This window comes from Pygocentrus nattereri, chromosome 12 (genome assembly GCF_015220715.1).
Source record: "Pygocentrus nattereri isolate fPygNat1 chromosome 12, fPygNat1.pri, whole genome shotgun sequence".
Classification (NCBI taxonomy): Eukaryota; Metazoa; Chordata; class Actinopteri; order Characiformes; family Serrasalmidae; genus Pygocentrus; species Pygocentrus nattereri.
In genome coordinates, this window is record NC_051222.1 from 36,644,180 (window position 1) to 36,663,201 (window position 19,022).

At 39.2% G+C, this 19,022-nt stretch overlaps 2 protein-coding genes across 4 annotated transcripts in view; both read left to right on the forward strand.

Annotated features, from left to right (window-relative positions):
• The window catches only part of LOC108413963 (CMRF35-like molecule 6), a 29,499-nt gene extending 16,208 nt beyond the window's left edge, over positions 1–13,291 (forward strand). The window contains exons 2-7 of one of the 3 annotated variants that reach the window (XM_017686693.2): positions 5,827–5,907; positions 6,034–6,363; positions 9,319–9,429; positions 10,040–10,156; positions 10,347–10,402; positions 11,513–13,291. In XM_017686693.2, coding sequence (XP_017542182.2) covers positions 5,868–5,907; positions 6,034–6,363; positions 9,319–9,429; positions 10,040–10,156; positions 10,347–10,402; positions 11,513–11,812 — 954 coding nt within the window. In that variant the 5' untranslated portion in view covers positions 5,827–5,867 and the 3' untranslated portion in view covers positions 11,813–13,291. Of the gene's footprint in view, positions 1–5,813; positions 5,908–6,033; positions 6,364–9,318; positions 9,430–10,039; positions 10,157–10,346; positions 10,403–11,512 lie in introns of those variants that run through there. The other 2 variants (XM_037543503.1, XM_037543504.1) reach the window with 2 other exon arrangements.
• Positions 13,292–15,872: 2,581 nt separating this feature from the next.
• On the forward strand, positions 15,873–17,237 carry LOC108413966 (CMRF35-like molecule 6). Its single transcript, XM_017686696.2, has 3 exons — positions 15,873–16,046; positions 16,141–16,467; positions 16,920–17,237. Exons 1-3 carry the CDS (start codon positions 16,007–16,009, stop codon positions 17,033–17,035), a joined length of 483 nt encoding a protein of 160 aa, XP_017542185.1. The 5' UTR covers positions 15,873–16,006; the 3' UTR covers positions 17,036–17,237.
• Positions 17,238–19,022: the final 1,785 nt, after the last annotated feature.

Sequence of the window (19,022 nt, forward strand, 5' to 3'; positions counted from 1 at the left end):
CCAACATCATTGTCTGACCTCACAAATGTGCTTCTGGAAGAACGGCCAAAAATTCCCATAAACACTCCTAACCCTTGTGGAAAGCCTTCCCAGAAGAGCTGAAGCTGTTATAGCTGCAAAGGGTGACTTCATATTAAACCCTATGAATTAAGAATGGGAGGTCACTCAAGTTCATATGCGTGTGAAGCCAGACGAGCGGATACTTTTGGCAATACAGTGTAAGTGTCTCTTCTGCTGTTTTACTCAATAAAGAGCTGTTTTCAGTATGAAAGGCTTAAATGTGACTCACAATAACCTGGTATGAGCAGAATGAGGGAAAAGAGGTAGCAAGGGAGTTGCCATCCTGACTGACATCCTACCTACTCGTGTGCCACCTAAAGATGCCATTTTAACTCAAAAATAATTTTCCAGTTTTTCTTCCACCTGCATGGCAATATCATAATTTATCATCTCATGCAAATATGAAACATAAATGTAAAGCCAAGTTTTGAGGGGAAAAAACAGTACAGAGCTGGACTTAGGCAGTCATAAAACAATGAAGCTGTTTATCTTACCAGTTATTGGAGTAAAAATGTTGTACGTAATGTTTTATTCTATAACCTTAAAACAGAAATAAACATGAATAAAGCCACATTATCGCATTGTCTCCCCCTTCTGGGGAAACATGGACTCTACCACTCTCTTCCACCCACTTACAACTGATCTTAGACTGATTTACTGCCTTTATATAATCACTGGTTTGGTTCAGTTGCTATGACGTTTCTGTGTTGTTTGATTATGTACAAAGCTGTGCTTTCTTTATATTTGTGTTCTGACCTCTCCTCTGTCTTTTTTTCGGCGAGTGGCTTCAAAACCCCTACCACCGTGAAGCCTGTCTCCCTACTACAAGCATGCCCATGCTTCAACTAGGGAGAGCTGGTGCTGTGTTGGGACTTTATGGGTGGGTGTCTCTGCTATTTAGTCCCCTTTCATGAGTTGCTCTAGTCTGAGGAGTCTAAAACGGCCTTGGTAGTAGTGCTGCTGTGAGGGCCTGCCTTAGACTGGGCAGCTCATATAGTGTGGTGGCTCAATCCTTAGAAAAGTTCTGGAGCCTCTTCTAACCTACCCTCACCACAGTGCTGAGAGAGGTGGAATCTTCTCAAACATTTTTGGAGGGTGCGTGAGGGACTACACCAATATGCCCCATCCTGATCTGGTGCCAGCCTCCCAAGCTGTTACTCTTCCAGCTGGCTCCCTGTGCAGGCTCCTTGTCCTGTTCCTGTGCTGGCTCCTTTAGCTGCTACTCTTTGTGAGGCACTGTTGTTCCAACCCCCTGTGCTGATCCAGTCCTGGCTTCCCAAACTGCTCTCTTCCTTCAGTGCTTCCCTGTGCAGCTCATGTGCCTGCTCCACAACTATTTTCTGGTGCTACCTTCCCAAGCTGCTTCACTCTATCTACACTGGCTCCAGCAATTAAAGATGTATGGATAGAAGAACATTATGTAATAGAATACAAAACAGTTGAAATTTAATTTTAATCATTTTTCTAAAATATTACTGATGTCATCTTGTCAGTTGAAAAGTAAGTACAATCCTGGTTTCAGTAACTGGTACCACCCCCTTTGGCAAAAACAACTTCATCTAGGCATTTTCTGTAACTATCTACCAGTTTCTGAGATGTACTAGAAGAAACATCTACTTTTACTACTCCATACAGAGTTCTCTCAGCTGTGCAATGTTTGAAGGTTTTTTGCATGCACAGCCCAGGCCAGACCATCAACAGGACTTCATTGGGATTCAGATCTGGGCTTTGACTAGGCCATTCTATCACCCTTTTGAACCATTCCCTGGTGGATTTACTTGTATATTTGGGATCATTATCCCATTGGAAGGTTCAGATTTTCAGCTTCAACCTTTTAACATATGGTCTCACATTCTCCTCAGATATGATTAAGTCTCTGCTATGAATGAGTTTATAGTTGATTTTGTGATTAAAAGTTGGCCGGGCTCCTGGGGCAGCAAAGCAGTCCCAAACCATATCTTCCATCATGCTTTACAGTTGGCACAAGGTTCTTCTGATCAACCACTGTCTTTGATTTTTTGCATAATATCACTTCCGGTACTGAGGCCAAACACTTTTATCTTTGACTCACCTATCAATGGCATATTATTCCAAGTCTTGGTCCCTGCCTAGATCTTGATTAGCGAACTTTAATTTTGCCCTGCTGTTATTTTTAGGTATCAAAAGCTTCTTCCCATGTAGGTCAAATTTGTCTTTTTCCAGTGGAAGATGCACTTTTGCATCAACATTGGTAAGTGCTAATTGCAATCTTGTGATGAGATTTTGAGGTTCTTTTAATATCTTACTGTCTGCTCTTGGTTAAATTTGCTGGGGTGGCCTGGCCTGGATAAGTGTACAGATTTTAAATCTTCTCTATTGGTAGATGATCTCCAAACAGTGCAGTGATTGATTTCCAATGTTTTGCCTGGGATGTTACGATCTGCCTGGGATGACCAGTCTATATCAATGGTACCCATTTTAAATGTCAACAATATGTTTGGGCTGGTACATGGGCTGTTTTCCTAGACCACTTCCCCATGCCACGCCTAGACTAATAAGGGATTCCAATCACCACATTACATTTTATGATGAGGTATATAATTTGTACATAATTAGGCTTAATCTCTGTCCAGGAACTGGCCCCAGGCTTGTCTGAAAGGTGGGGACCACAGTTCAGTCAGAACAGTAAGAGTTTTAACATGCTGACTTATTAGTTATAACATATGCTCACCGGCCACTTTATTAGGTACTATTAGGTATTATTAGGCTTGCTAGTAAAAGGCTGGACCCCCTTTTCCTTTCAGAACTGTCTTAATTCTTCGTGGCAGACTTTCAACAAGGTGTTGGAAACGTTCCTCAGAGATTTTGGTTGGCTATTTGAGTTCCTGTTGCCTTTCTATCATCTGGAACCAGTCTGCCCATTCTCCTCTGACCTCTCACATCAACAAGGCATTTTCATCCACACAACTGACCGCTCACTGGATGTTTCCTCTTTTTCAGACCGTTCTCTGTAAACCCTAGAGATGGTTGTGCGTGAAAATCCCAGTAGATCAGCAGTTTCTGAAATACTCAGACCAGCCCGTCTGGCACCAACAACCCCGCCACGTTCAAAGTCCCTTAAATTCCCTTTCTCCCCCATTCTGATGCTCATTCTGCACTTCAGCAACTTGTCTTGACCACCTCTACACGCCTAAATGCATTGTGTTGCGGCCATGTGATTGGCTGATTAGTTGTTTGTGTTAACAAGCAGTTGAACCTAACAACAAGCAATTGAATTGTACCTAATAAAGTGGCCAGTGAGTGTATATAAATGAAATAGTGAGAAAATGAGGATTAATACACATTATCTTTGGGCAGTGAGTGTTTATTTGCACAGATAAAAGTTCTAATATTAGATTAAATACAAATAATATTAATTTGGATTCCTTTATTGATCCCAGGGGGAAATTGCACAATTTATTAGTTATTTATTACTTAATACAACAGAATTTATTAGTTAATACAACAAGCAATGGTTTTATGTATGTCAAGAGGTTGGGAAGAGTTTCCAATTGCAGGTATGGGACTCAATAAAGATCTCATGAATTGACCATATTAGTCAGTGATTGACTGTGCTGTTCTTGCAATTTGAGGCCAACCATAAAGTGCTAAACTCATCCTTTTACTGATGTACTGACAAAATATTTACTGCCCTTGATAAAAAACAAAAAAAACACTCATGAACTATAAAGTAATATACAAACTCAGATAGGGTTGCCTATGGTAATAAAAACTACCCTATTTTATCCACACATTTCACTGTATTCCTAAGAGACATTACACAAAAGTAAACTTTAAAAAAACCTTACCATACGTTAGGACCATCACATCACCTCTAGCATAGGAAAAGACAAGAACAGATATTGAGGATGTGACACCTCTTATGTTCACTTCAACTTTTCCTTCCTCTTTCTGGGCACAGATAGACCCAGATCAATCTTTGCTATAAATATGTCTCGGCAGATGTCAAATGCTTTCATGAATTATCATGACAGATTTTGTTTAGCAGTGCTATGCCACCATTACCGGCAATAGTCACATGGTATAATGTTTGAGGTCATGGCAGCTTATGTGCTCTAGCATATATAACATATGTCATACCAATTACTGATAGTTTAAGTGCTACTTTTTAATCCCATAAACAGGGAAATTTCATCACTGCATTTAACCCATCCGTGAAGTGAAAAACCACATACACACTAGTGAAAACACACTAGGTGGCAGTGAGCACACTTGCCTGGAGCGGTGGGCAGCCCTATCCGCAGGGGAGCAGTTGGGGGACACATCAGTCATGTGCTGTCGGCGGATCAAACCAGCAAACTTCTGGTCACAAGGCCAGTTCCCTAACCTCCAGCCCAAGTTATATTCCTGAACGTACTCCGGTGTGACCACTTGTAACATCATATGACATCCACCATGACATGTTTGCGGCATTATTTCAATATTATGTATAAAGGTTTGAATAAGTGTTACCAAACGTTACACAAACACTAAATTGAGTTCCAACATTTGAGGGGAGTAATAGGGTGAAGTAAAAATTTAAAAAGCCTTTAAAATGTACCTGGTGACTTTTGCGGGATGTAATGACACCATAAATACAACAACCTAAACAACTAACCCAGCAACCCAGCTTGTTTAGAAAGATGAATAACACTTGAATATGACATGTCATTTGCATCTCATTAGGTGGTAGAAAATGGGTAGAGTGCAGGACTTCTAGTGTGAATGACCCTCTCCACCGGATCCCATAAACGATCGATTGAGGCAAACAGCAGGCCACATCGTTCATTGGATCTCTCGGGAATGCTCCTCAAACCCATTCTGGACAACTTGGGCCAGATGGCATGGAGCATTATCTTGCTGGAATATCCCATCATTGTCGGGGTTTATGAAGTTCATAAAGGGCTGCAAATGGTCAGAGCAGTGAAATGGTCAATTACGTGTTCAGGCGGACCAGTGGACCCAAACCATGCCATGAGGACACGCCCCACACCAGTATGGAACCACTACCAGCCTGCACAGTGCCTTGTTGATAACCAGGGTCCATGGCTTCATGGAGTCTGGGCCACACATGGTTTGAACCATACCTGAAAGAACTGGTACCATGATTCGTAGGACCACATGACATGTTGTCCATCCGCTGTGGCTGGTAGTGCCTTCCATGACATATTCCCTGTACACACTGTGTCACTGTGGATCGAGGAATACTAAATGCCTGCACAACTTCGGAAGCAGAATTTCCCATCCATCTGGAGCACACTATCATGCCATGTTCTAACTCTTGTTCACGTCACCTTTCCATGAGCTGGCCAGTCTTCAACCTCACTCACAAGATAAAACCCGACCTATCTTTGGTAAACCCATTTCCCAAGCATCAAAACAATTCGTCTGCATGAGTAAAGCTATGATTTCATAAGAGATATTGCGAAATTCCAAATTAATTTTTTTCCAGCTTTAGGGTGGAATAATCCCTACACAGTGTTCCAGGTCAGAAGGGCCTCATTAAAGAGAGAGCTGACATTGTAGCTAACATGTGGGTACCCTGTTGTACACAAGTGCCTTTAAAATATATGCATTTGTCTGAAACATAAAGAATTGCAGTCAGAATAACAAATAATTACCTGAAGAGGGCACTGTGTGCTTGATTTGATGCCTCTCAACTGTTTCATGTGTATATTTGCTGTCACTTGAGTAAAAACGGGAAGCAGCAGCTTAAGTTTTTGTGTTCATGTTCGCATATTCACACAGACGCATCCATTCACAAATCTGGGATTCTTATCTGGGGAGCAATGAGAGGCCACTTCTCTGTCGTTGTGTTGTTAATCTCAGGTATGGTCATTTTTAACAAATACAAATTAGCTGCAGCAGGATTCTTAGCACGTCTTCTTTTTTGTTAACCGAGGCAAAAGCTCACCAATAAATAGTTTACTTATGTTGGCTTTATATTGTGATTAGGGACCTGCTTTGCTGCAGAATACACTGAAGTAACTGGCTATGAAGGAAGAAGTTTAAGGATCAACTGTCATTACCCTCCAGGCAGCGAGGAACCGGGCAAGTATTTCTGCCGACTCCAGGGCTTCCCCTGTCCCGACCTCATTCGCACAACTGTCAAGAATTCCTGGGATGTACAAGGACGCTTTGCTTTGTTCGACAACACCAGCGCCCGATTTTTCACCTTAGAGATCTTCAGTCTCCATGTGAACGACTCGGGGAAGTACTGGTGTGGGGTGGACATCAGCCTGCGTCCAGATGTCATAAGTGGAGTGCAAATTACTGTCAAAGGTGGTGAGTCGCCATCAGCTACTGTGGTTCAACTTAAACAATTAAATGTTCCCAAATGTTTCCTGACTTGGGGGTGAGGTTCTAGGACCGTTCCTTAAACTTTATAAAGGGTTCTTCTCTCTTGCGTATGTCATTGAGTCAAAAGTCCTTAAATGGACTAGACACTGACAATTGTGCTTCATGTACTGCTAAATTTTTCCACAATAATTCTTAGAGTGATATTAAAAACAAAGTAATTTGGAATTCATAAGAGAAGGTAGTTTTAGTGGTGGTATTTTAAGTGCTACCCTTGGCTGTATGTCGTACACAATAAAAAAATTGCATAATCTGTATAATTCATTGCCTATACAGTACACCCTTAAAAAAGGTGCTTCATGGGTCCTTTGGTAAAGAAAATGGTTCTAGATAGAACAATGAACACTCCAAAAACCCTTTGCATGATTAAACAGGGTTTTTGTATCATGGAAGGCTGATGAAAATGTGCTTTTTGGTTCTATATAGCAACCAAAAGGGTTCTTATATTGTTTCAAGTTTGACACTCTAACAATAGAAGAGCCCTTTTGGGTACTGTATAGATCCAATTTCAGAAGTTCACAGCACATTCTCCATCAATCTGAAGAACCTTCCAGATTGCAATGCATGCGTTAATCATGGAAAGGGTTCTGAGTGTACCTGGTTCTATAATACATTTTTTTAACTCTCGAAGCAACATTTTTAATAGTGTACATTAATGTCATTCATTACACTGAATGGTTCTTTATTTGAATCAAATATCCCAATCAGTTTCTAATAACAAAACATCTAACATTTTTTTTTTATTTTGGCAAGAATTTTCTCTTTTCTTTTCGCTTCATTTTCTTTTTATTCTTAAGTTGCTAAGCTCACTTATGCCTGATCGCAGGACTGAGTGCCATTGCTGAGTCTCTCTTTCTTATAATCTTAGTCCACATAGACATACTTCGATATACAGTACTGTGGGAAAGTCTTAGGCACTCGACACATTTTCAAAATCTATTTGTTTGTGTAGTTTGTGTTTGTTTGCTGCGAAGTGTCAATATTTCAATAAACAAAATGTATAGAATATAAATAAATAATGATATTATCGTGTGTGTGTGTGTATATATAAATATGTAAATATATATATATATATATATATATATATATATATATATATATATATATATATATGATACATAGTGATTTTCTGGATGTTTATGTGTTTGTTTACCCATTTCCAAGCCTCTCCTCGAGGAAGCCCAGTATTATATGTAGTTATAAAGCAGCTCCTAGTTCGACCAATCAGTGCTCAGTAAACTGAGCTCATGATGTAATTGATGATATTAACAAGTCTCTGTGGCGGCTGTGAAGGTGTCAAGGAAAAATATGGACCCAAGAAATTCTTATACCCAAGAATTATGAATATGACTTTATTCTATTGTATATTGTGATAAACTCACTGCTGAGGTCAAGTGGATAAAAATTTGCTTAGATGCCTAAAACTCTCACACAGTACTGTACTGACTGACAATTTTGGTGGTCATGGTTGTGTAAAGTCAAAACACCACATTGAGTTGGGTCTTTGTGAAGGGCCACATTAGTGCTCTGAGGGCTCAGCACAGGGTCTGAATGGCTGTAAAGTGCTGAGTAGGTGTCTTTTCAGCTCAAGCAGTGATGGTCCAGGGTCGTCCCCCCTGATTGTCTCAGCCTGAGATTGTAACAATTCCAAAATGGCATTGAGGAGAAATCTGAAACCAATGGTTAAAAACAACATAGCGGCTCCATTGGAGTCCGTCTAGTCAAGGGTTGGCAACCCCGATGTCGAAGAGAAGAGCCATTTGGTCCTTTCAGCAAAAAGTCAAACCCACTTTGGGAGCCACAACATTTTATGTCCATTTTATTGAAGTAATGTTTTACCATCTTGGTTGTCTGGATATGTTAGCTAATATCCAAGTTTAGACTAAAAATATAACACAAAACACAGACTTACTTTGCTCTGCTTTTAGCTTTAGCTCAGCTATAGCTGCTTTTCTCACATCTCCAGCAGGAAACTTTCCTTAAAAGCAGAACAGTCTCTCAATGTTCAGTTTTCTAAGTCAGCTTTTCATTCACCAGCTCTTGTTCTAATTTCCCTTTCCATCTTAAATGGTGCCTGAGGCACCGGAATGCAACTGCTAGATGATTCAAACAAGAAGCTGGCAAACGAGAAGCGACTTCGGCTTCATGGCTTTTTAGTGTTTGACAGTTTCTCGTTGCAGATTAAATGTATCAGAAAACCAGCTTGAGTGATTATAAACACAAATAAATCCAGTTGTCTTCAAACTATTGATCTTTCTCTTTGTCTATTAATTAGGTACTAGCTAGACAATCTTGTTATCCGCTTTGCGGATAACTTTGATCCTAAATTTCCTTCGGGATCAATAAAGTATCTATCTATCTATCTATCTATCTATCTATCTATGGTGTCCAGCAGTCTTTGGGCCCGTGTTTAAGACCATTCATTGTTAAAACTGTGTTGAACAATCAACAGAGCTTTATTTTATTATTACCTAAAAATTGAATTCTGCTGCGGAGCGGAAAAGAGCCGCATGCGGTTCTGCAGCTGCTTGTTGTTGACCCCTGGTCTAGGTATTGATGATACCTTGTGAAACTGTAGTATGGTAGCACTGTGGAAGTAGTGCCAGCAGAAATAGGGGAAGTAGGATTTAACCCATTTCATTGTACAACTAATTGACACAATTGAACCACGTAAATCCAAAACACTATTTATTCTTAGTACACAGTGCTGCTATAAAACATGACGTGGCTAAAGTTCAGACAAAGGTAGCTGTAGCTGTGTGGAATTAGGGCATGAAGTTACAGGAGAAGCTCAGCTTGGAGTTTTGAGATGATGTGTCTCACACATTATCCTGCTCATATTTAACTGAATGTTAATACTTGTGTCACTGTTTTATGTTATAGTGAAAAAAAACAGGACTAGTGAATTCACAATACAGAATACAGTGGAAATCAGCAGTCCTGCCATAACAGTGGACCAGACAGTGGACAATGGACCAGACAACAGACCGCAACGTATGGTTTACAAACATGCACGCACGGACACACACACACACACACACACACACTTCTATTACTATCTGAATTTTTTTTTCACACTGTAGAATGATGTTTAATCCCAAAGCTGGGGTCATACGCTGGATACAGAGGACGCATATAAACACACACACACACACACACACACACATATATATATATATATATATATATATATATATGTATGTGTGTGTGTGTTTATGAAATAATAACAGAGCTGCCTTAAATTTTGATTTAATTGAACTTCATGAATAATGTTAAGACACTTTGTTAGGTTATTTAAAGTTCAGTGAACTCAAAATGTTAAGACAGACTGGTTACTATTTTTAAAATTGTATTTAGAACAATTTTTTTATAGTATGCATGTACAATACTGTACTTAATGCCACTATACTCATACATAAGCATATTCTTTTAATTTTTTTTGCATTTTTTTCAGTCTGTTTAAATGTTTTCTTGTCATTGTAGGGATATTCTAGTAAAATGGATGTGGTCAGTCCCAGCCAAATCTGTTGTTTTCTCAGCAGTAGGTCAGCTGTGCATGTGAAAGTCTCTGTTCTCTGTTCTTTTTTTTTATTTTTTTTTACAGAATCTCACTTCAGGTTCTTGGCGGTGATTATCATGACATGTGTGGGAATGCTATTCTTTGTGTGCGTGTTCAGTTTGGTTCATGTACTCAAACGGATCAACAGCTGCAACCTGTCAGGTGGGCAAATGAAAACCCACACAGTACACAGCACTGAGTTCAGTTAAGTGTAAGAATCGAATTGTGAGCTGACACCAAAGTTATACATCCTGCTCTGGTGAGCAGTAACAAGATTCGAACAGCAGAGGGCAAAATCACTCCTCTTACACATAATTAAGAACTTACTTTATTTTTTTTTTCTACCTTACAGTTTCTGCCTCCTACAATCTCAGAGACAATCAGAAATCAGACCCAGAACATACAGAGGTGAGTCTGATGTGAAATTATAAGCTAAACGATTAAAATAATAATGAACATAACAGAGCAGATTGGACATGGCAATCATGCCAAACAGTGAGAGGTCATATACACCATAAGAAAATTTGTTAACCATTTGTTAAAATTCAATTTATATCATTAAAATGCCCTTGTAAAGCCTTTATTTAAGACCTAGCAAGCCAGTAGTTGGTGGTTCCTCATTATTATACCAGTAAGAAGTGGTGAATTAAGCTTTTTCAGAGGCATTTTACTGATATACATCATAATATTTTTCACAACAGGTGTCTGATTGTAATCTGTCCTGACAATAGCATAGGATATTACCAATGACATGCTTATGGCAGTACCTCTCTTAACAATAGGGTGGGACCCTCAAGGGTCCATCTCAGTAACTTTGGTCAGGGAACATCACTGAACCATGATCCACTGAAATGATCTGTTCTAAGCTGTACTGACTCCACACACCCCGCCTCGCCTCCAGGCTTTTATTCTACTGCTCTGTTTTAAAACATTCGGTTATGAAAAGGAACAAATACCAACTTTTTACCTGGAGGAACTGATTTAAGCTCCACGATCAGACCTGAAAACCACTGTTGTATTTTTGAGGGAACATTTACACTGTTTGTACCTTAATTAATGGTGTACAATTTAGATTACACTCTCCCCATATACTATTATCATTTAGCCTAAAAAATATATTTATATTATATTATATTAAATATAAATATATATTTAACCAGTTGGTCACCGGTTTGTTTGTTTGTTTGTTTTTTTGGATGGTCCCCTATAGATGCTCTACAGATACTTAAAATTTTTTAAACTTTCAGGTGGCACTCAGTTGATTAACAACAACATTTAGGCAAGGCTTAGGTTCAGAGGTAGGTTTAGATTTTGCCTTAAGGTTAGGTTTAAAGTTGGGGAGAGGTTTTGTAGAATCTTTCACCTGTTCAGTTGCATTTAGTAGATATTTATTTGGATGTTACTCATTCAAATGTGGATGTGGACCATTCAAATACCTTAAAGTTACCTTAGCTGACCTTTGGCCTTTTTCATTTTCAAGTGCTGATTGAAAGTGTGAAATTCTCACTTCCTTTTCAGGATGACTATGTGAGAATGAAACCTGGTGTGGGTCGGGTTCACTCACCTGCAGCCGAGGATAAAAATTCACCTTCATCAGAACCTTACTCGAGCCTACCCACGCCTCAAACAGGTGCAACGGTGGCCAACATGAGCCGCCCTGAGATAGACCCATACTATTTAGATCCATTCCCTGTAATAAATACGGATCTAGTTTCAGAATACATAGATCCAAATGCACACAGACTCGGCAGTGTGTATGAAAACCTCAAGGCCGATTCTATCCAAGAGCCAGTCTATCAGACCGTAGACCTCACATAAGGCTAATGTAAAAGCAGTTGCTGGTAATGTTGTTTTGGTGGTATTTTATTTTATGGTACAGTAAGGACCTGATATGTAATAAGTAAAGCTGTAGCAGGGCCATTGGCTCAGTATGTAAAGGTCCAGGGCTCAGTCCAGTTCATTGTAGGGTTGTTTTGGGGTCTCCTGATTCAGGTAAGAATGTGAGGATCTACACATCAACAAACTTGCAGGAATTCAGCATTCGGCATTCGTTATTGTTGTGTTAAAAAGAAAGCCGTAAAAAAGAGGGGAAAAAGGTGAAAGTGTAAAAAGTGTCCTAATGCTATTCTTAAAGTCCTTTGACAATATAAAGACCTCTTTCCCCACATCCACCATCACTTCCCCATGTCTCCTCTCAAAAGTCCTGCTAACAGAGAAACAATGTATCTTTACTTTTGTTACTTTACTGGGAAGTTATAACGCTCCATAAACAATCAGTACAACTGCTCGTAAAACCAAACTAGAATATTTATAGCCATGTTTATGATGCCTTATGAAGGCATTATAGTGTGTTCATGAGTTTTCTAGACATGGTGTTATGTGGCAGCAGGGAGGCGGACCCAAGTGCAGAGAGGAAAACCCGGGCGAAAGGGTCTTAAATGAATTTATTGAGGTGACGGAATGTAAATTTGGCATTGTAAATGTAAATTTGCACATTGGGGTTGAGGTGGCTAGAGCCAAGGTCAAGAGGACTTATCACTGCGCCACCGGGAAGCGCAGACAAAACACCTCAATGAATAATAAAATAATAAAAAATAAAAAAAAGTGGGGAAAAGCAAACAAAGGGGACGCTGAAAGCAGCATGCTCTAACAAAGGCAGAGTATAAATAAAACACTTCCTCTGTGATTATGAGAGGAAGATCAATTTGATCTTTCACCGGTTTGTCTAAATACCTACCTGGGCTAAATACTGTATCGGTCACCCTGTTTGCCACAGTCTTAAGTAGAAGAGTCCATGGGTGTGCCAGGTTGGGCTTAATCAGCCCAAAGGCTTCTCGGAATTGGAGTTCCCTGAAATTATGGCAGCTCACCACCATCGCCCTCTGTTGATAGCCAGTGGTACTGGCTGGGCCCTTATACATGGTATTCATTGAAAGTGTTGCCATCACTGTGTCAAACAAAAACAGCACACTAAATATTGTGAGGGTTTTGATGAGCACTGTTTATCCCATCCAAACCAGACAATGGCCAACAAAATATTTGATTTCAGGTTGATTTATTTATTTACTTATTTCATTTTTTTGGATGTACAACATCAGGAAAAAATGCTTATTTCCAGACATTTCATTCACTCATCATGTTCTCTCTTGCTCTCTGTCTCTCTCTCTCTCTCTCTCTCTCTCTCTTTTTTTTTTCTCTCTTTCTCTGACATTATAGTCTGCGTTTGGAATATCTCTTGTTCATGGAATGGGTGAATGTGAATTTCTGTACTGGAATAAAGTTATTCACTCCATATTAGTCTGTACTTCTCTGTCGTCATACATGTATATGTCTACTGAAATGTTTAATCATGAAAAGCAGAAATATACCTAGAATTTCTCACATTAATTCCTTGTACTTACATATTAGCATTGAAAATTTCCCCATTGTAGGACCAATAAAGGATTATCTTATACTGAACTGGCATAGTCCTTCATATTTACCAGTAAAGTAAATTATGAAAGGCACTGCTGTACATATCTGGTAGTTTCCTAATCCAAATTCCTAGGTAAACTTAAAATAATATTAATAATAATAACATTGACCTGACATGGTTCAAATGTTCATCAGTTTTTACATAGACTCAATTCTTGCAAAAAAACGAGGGAAATGAAGCTGAAAGAAAAAATGTGTTGACGTTATATATTTTATTCCTGTGGAACTGATGTATAAATTTGAATTGAGTAAATTTAGTGCACTTTTACATGTAATGCAAAGTATTTCATACTACCTTTCATACACAGAGGCAATTCAAAGTACTTTATCCAAACAGAAAAATCAAAGCATATAGATAATAATACATCTTAGATCATCCTGAGATCAAACACTTCAGAAAGGCTTTCACAAGGATAGTTCTAAAGACAAGATGTGCATAAGAAGTAAGAGCTTCTTACCACATGAAGCATTTCTTTTTAGGTTGAACTGATGAGCATTTGTTTTTTTTTTTACAGTGTACTAATCTCTACGCTGTTGGTCAAATCTTTGGGTACTCATGCTGGCAAAATCCTCCAAAGATGATAAAGCTTGGGTGAACATTTAGATGAGTTATTTCCAGCACCAAAGGCTACACCTCTCACCTGATGAATAGAAGCCATAACTGAATAAAATATTTTTGTAAAAGCAACCTCTAAGCTGGTGACCAATCCTTGGGATAGCCATGCTAGCCAACTTTTAAAACCTCCAAACACATAATAAGGCTTATGAGAACATTAGGAGAACAAATTTAACCAATACTTAGTCAATTAATGGTTTTTGTGCAAACTTTAACCATCACAATATTACCAGAAAATGACCAGAAAAATACAAATTCAAAATAAAAGACATCTTGAAAACCACAGATGTAGTTTTAAGAAGATTCTGACTTTCACCAATGTTGGGATTTGTTCTTATGTAAGTACAGAATCTGAACTGTTTATGTACTCTGTCCACTCCACACCAGTAAATCCCAGAGTCGGACTTCTTCAGGTAAAAGATGGTCCCCATGAAGACTCCAGAACCTTCATCAAATAACGAATACCTCCCGTCTATATTTGGTTCACTGCGTCTTGCACTTTTAATGAGACTGTCACTCTCAGTCACGCAGGACGCCTTGCAGAAGTACAACCCCAATTCCAATGAAGTTGGGACGTTATATAAAACATAAAAACAGAATACGGGAAACACTGGAACACTCAAGACCACAAAGGTGTGAACAATTCTACACATCAAATCTGATGTAGACTTTTTCCTAGGACTTTTTTCATTTAAGAACAAACTTAGGCAGCAATTTCTATATTCACCAGAATGGAGCCCATTAATACTGTATCAGAAAATGACTTGTAAGCTCTGTATATTTACCCACTAAATATTTATTTATGCTACCTTCAAATAAAGTGCTACTAAATGTCTGGTAACACTTTATTTGAAGGCTACCTACATAAGGGCTTCATGACGCATTCATAAGCACTGAATAATGTGTTTATGAAGCACTATTTGAACGTTTATTAAGTGCTTATGTCGGTTCTCGCAAACTGATATAAGATGTTTTATGAAATAAATGACATTGTACTGACATAATAAGAATAAACATTGAACATATTTACAGCACTAAACACATTTAAAACACTATACATAACTATATATGTCAGCATTCTTAAGACGACATTGTATTAATATCAGGTTAAATATGCCTGGAAACCCCCCCTCTTCCCTCCATGGCATGGATAAGATGATTGATGCAATTATGTATAGGGTTTAAATATGTTTAGTGCTGTAAATATGTTCAATGTTTATTCTTATTATATCAGTACGATGTCATTTATTTCATAAAACATCTTATGTCAGGTTGCGAGAACCGACATAAGCACTTAATAAACGTTCAAATAGTGCTTCATAAACACATTATTCAGTGCTTATGAATGTGTTATGAAGCCCTTATGTAGGTAGCCTTCAAATAAAGTGCTACTAAATGTCTTTTTAAAACATATTGAACTTTCAGCTGTAGTTTCTTTTTGTAAATGGTGTATGTTCACTCATGCATATCTGGCAAAATAAAGTTATGTTATCCTAAGGTTTTGTCTTTTTTCTTGAATGTGAAGAATGCTTGAATACCTGACACCATAACTTAGTCAGAATGAGAATTTCAAGATTAGGCAAAATGAAAGAAAGTCACAGCTTTTGTTGTAAAAGTAGTGAAATTGCAGGCCATGTGATTCTGAGTCATTCTAGAAGCGAAGAGGAAATGAAACTACATAATTGCATAACACGTATGAGAGCGGGAGCCGGCTTTTGTCATTTTGTATTTGTGTGTATATAAACGTCTCTGAAAGGAGTGAGAGGAAGTGTGAGAAAAAGTGAAAGATGAAGCAGGTGTGGGAGAAGACAGCAAACCCAACAAGGCGAGAAACCATCTGAAACCAGCTGAGAAAGCTAGAAAAGCATTTTATAGAGCAGAGCATGGACACAGAGAGGGTGCAGTAACAACCAGCAAGAAACATGACCACTCCTCTAGCTAGCCTCATCTTCAGCCTTGCAGGTATGACTGAACATATTGCATGTGCAGAGTCTTATGCCGGTATTTTTCCCTACTTTTTGCACCACATTCAACTTACTCCGACCTCTTCTGTCAGTTGTAGATAGCATTAGTGCTGACACGTTGACCCTGGAGGGTCATGTTGGAGGAGATGTTCAGATCAGATGTTCCCACATCAGCGCCGATGACAATGTCAAGTACTTCTGCATGGCGTCCTGCATGACTGAGAGTGACATTCTTGTTAAAAGTGCAAGACGTGGTGAACCAAATATAGACGGGAGGTATTCGCTATTTGACGAAGGTTCTGGAGTCTTCATGGTGACCATCTTTAACCTGAAGAAGTCCGACTCTGGGACTTACTGGTGTGGAGTGGACAGAGTACATAAGCAGTCCCTACATGAGGTGATTCTAACCATACTGGAAGGTAAAGACATGCAGGGATTTGGTTTAAAGCAGTGATTCAGGATGTGCTGCACTCCTTATAGACTTTTAGTCTATTTCTTTTGCTGTTCTACGTCTATAAATGGTCAACATCTGTAGTTAAGCTGATTCAGACTGTAAAACAATTGAGAGAAGAAGTTCAAATGTATACAGAAATTTACTGTGCAATTATGTTTAATGTCTCGTTTTTAGGGCATATTAATGGTTCCAAGTTCATATACAGTAAGAGCTACAAAAGCACCGCCAAGATTTCACAATTTCATAATAATAATAATAATAATAATAATAACAATAATAGATGTCTATAACTTTTTTTTACATGCCGTGATAATAGATAAACATCCTGATCCCAGTGTCATAACATCTCATATTAACTCAGTGTGGTCATAAAATGGGGCTTAACTTTATTTTTTATTTTTTTTTGTTGTGGTTAAGGAGAGAAAATTCCAGAAAGTGACTCCGGCATCCTCCACCTAACAAAGTCTCCAGTGGGACCAGACAGTTCATATTCAACTGAAGAGCCAAATGGCATCATGTTTTGTATCAAATGAACACAAAGTAGAGCTCACTGTCAGGTTATGTGACTCACAGCTTACACTGAAAATTTGACTTTTTGCTTGAAAGCGCAAAAATTTGGAAGGGCACTGCAAATGACCGATCCAGCGCGGACAATAAACAAGCCTGACTGCTCTCATTCATGCATACACCTCTTCCAGATGTTGTAGAATTAATGTCACATGTAGGGCATTATTGTTGCATGTCTACAGACAGTGTAAATGCAAAAGTAAATAATACATATTTAATTGAAAAAGCATGCTGTTGCCACCATTGCTCTTTTTAAGGTGAGGTCAAGAATTTAAGTGAGTTAAGAGAAAGCTCAAAAAATATTACCAGAAATGATCAAATTCATTACATTTCAGTTTTATTCATTTATTAATTGAAAGCATCCAAACATGTGCCAGTGGAAACCCTTTTTTGGGGCCGGGGGGGTTTGGGGGGGGGCAACGAGTGTGAAGTTTTGTGTATACAATTCTTAACAAACTTTAACTTTAACTTTTTTCTTTCTGACAAACATTGAGTTTTGGCCCAGGTCACAACTCCATATCCACTTCCACTTAGCAAGCAACTAATGCTGTTGTTTGTCAAGGGTGCCTGCAGGGGGCAGTGTGGGGTGTAAAAAAATGACACCCCATCAAAAACAGAGCAGGCAATATCAGGTGTCCACCACCAGTCCTGTAAAGACCACAGCGCTGCACACTGTGTCTGATATACTGCATAGGAAAAACATGAGTTTGTAGCAGTGGAGCTACACCTCAAACAGTGGTGCGACCAATTCATTCCATTGGTTCTGAAAATAAATTCACGCTCGACTATAACCATGACTGACTGACTGACAACCAGGATGTGGATTGACTTAACTTAAACAACCTTTCAGCACTACACATAGCATGTCATGGTTATTATAACATGTCCCCATAAACTTACTGAGGTCATTTTTTAAGCTGGTGGTGCTTGCACAATGCAGGGGCTCAGTGTTGCTCTAGATTTTGCTGCTTAGTGGTTATTATCCTATATGCTTTAGCCTATTTACTCCAAATTCCCAGGTGAGCATATCGTAGCGCCAACAGGCTTTATTAGACATTGGATTTCACTCTAAAGACAGTTTACTGAGTGACATACAGCTTCGCTGAGAAATCTCCAGGACACCTTGGACTGCTGAGGTGGCTCATCCAGCTGTGTGAAGCTGGCACCAGTATTGAGAAAGGGAACAAACGTGGTGAAAGCAGAGGCGACGTTAGGCTGAGCTCAGGCCCAATTCACATCCACTACCAGATCTCAGCCTTTTTCTCTTGTTAATGTTTGGTTGATGGTGAACAAAATGGGTGAGCTGCAAGTCTGGATAACGGCGTGAAGACAGGTACTATTCAAAATAGGGGCACAGTCTCTCTGTGCCTTTTTATACACTTAGAAGGCTGGCATGGCTGGCAGTTGGTCAGTTCAGAGACGAACAAGACGTCTAAGAATAATACACAGATGAGCTGAAGCGTGAAACAAACCACAGCTGAACAAGACGTGGCTGCCAAGATATGTGCCTGCAGGTCAAGACGTTCTGTCCTGACACACAGACCCATGATGATTGAGCTTGGTGTGCTTGTAGAACAGCTTTGCACAAAAAAGATTCTCCCTTTTGGAAAATCCACGGAATTTCCTTTTACCTGGCAGTGAGGTGCTCACACATGAGTGGACAGGATGGCTGAGGACTTTGGGAAGTGTAAGGTTGGGGGTCTGTCCATTTATGTAAGTATATCATAATATACAAACTCGCTAGCCCGGCCAACCTGGAGCATACATCCGTCTAGATGCCGATGCTGAGTTAGCTGTGGAAGAACTGGATACAGCAATCAGCAAACAAAAAACTGAACATCTGGACTGAGTTTTATTATTGCAGGGCACTTCAATCATACCAATATATGAGATTATACTGGCAAACATTTACCAGAATGTCTCCTGCCCCACCAGAGGAAACATCACCCTGGA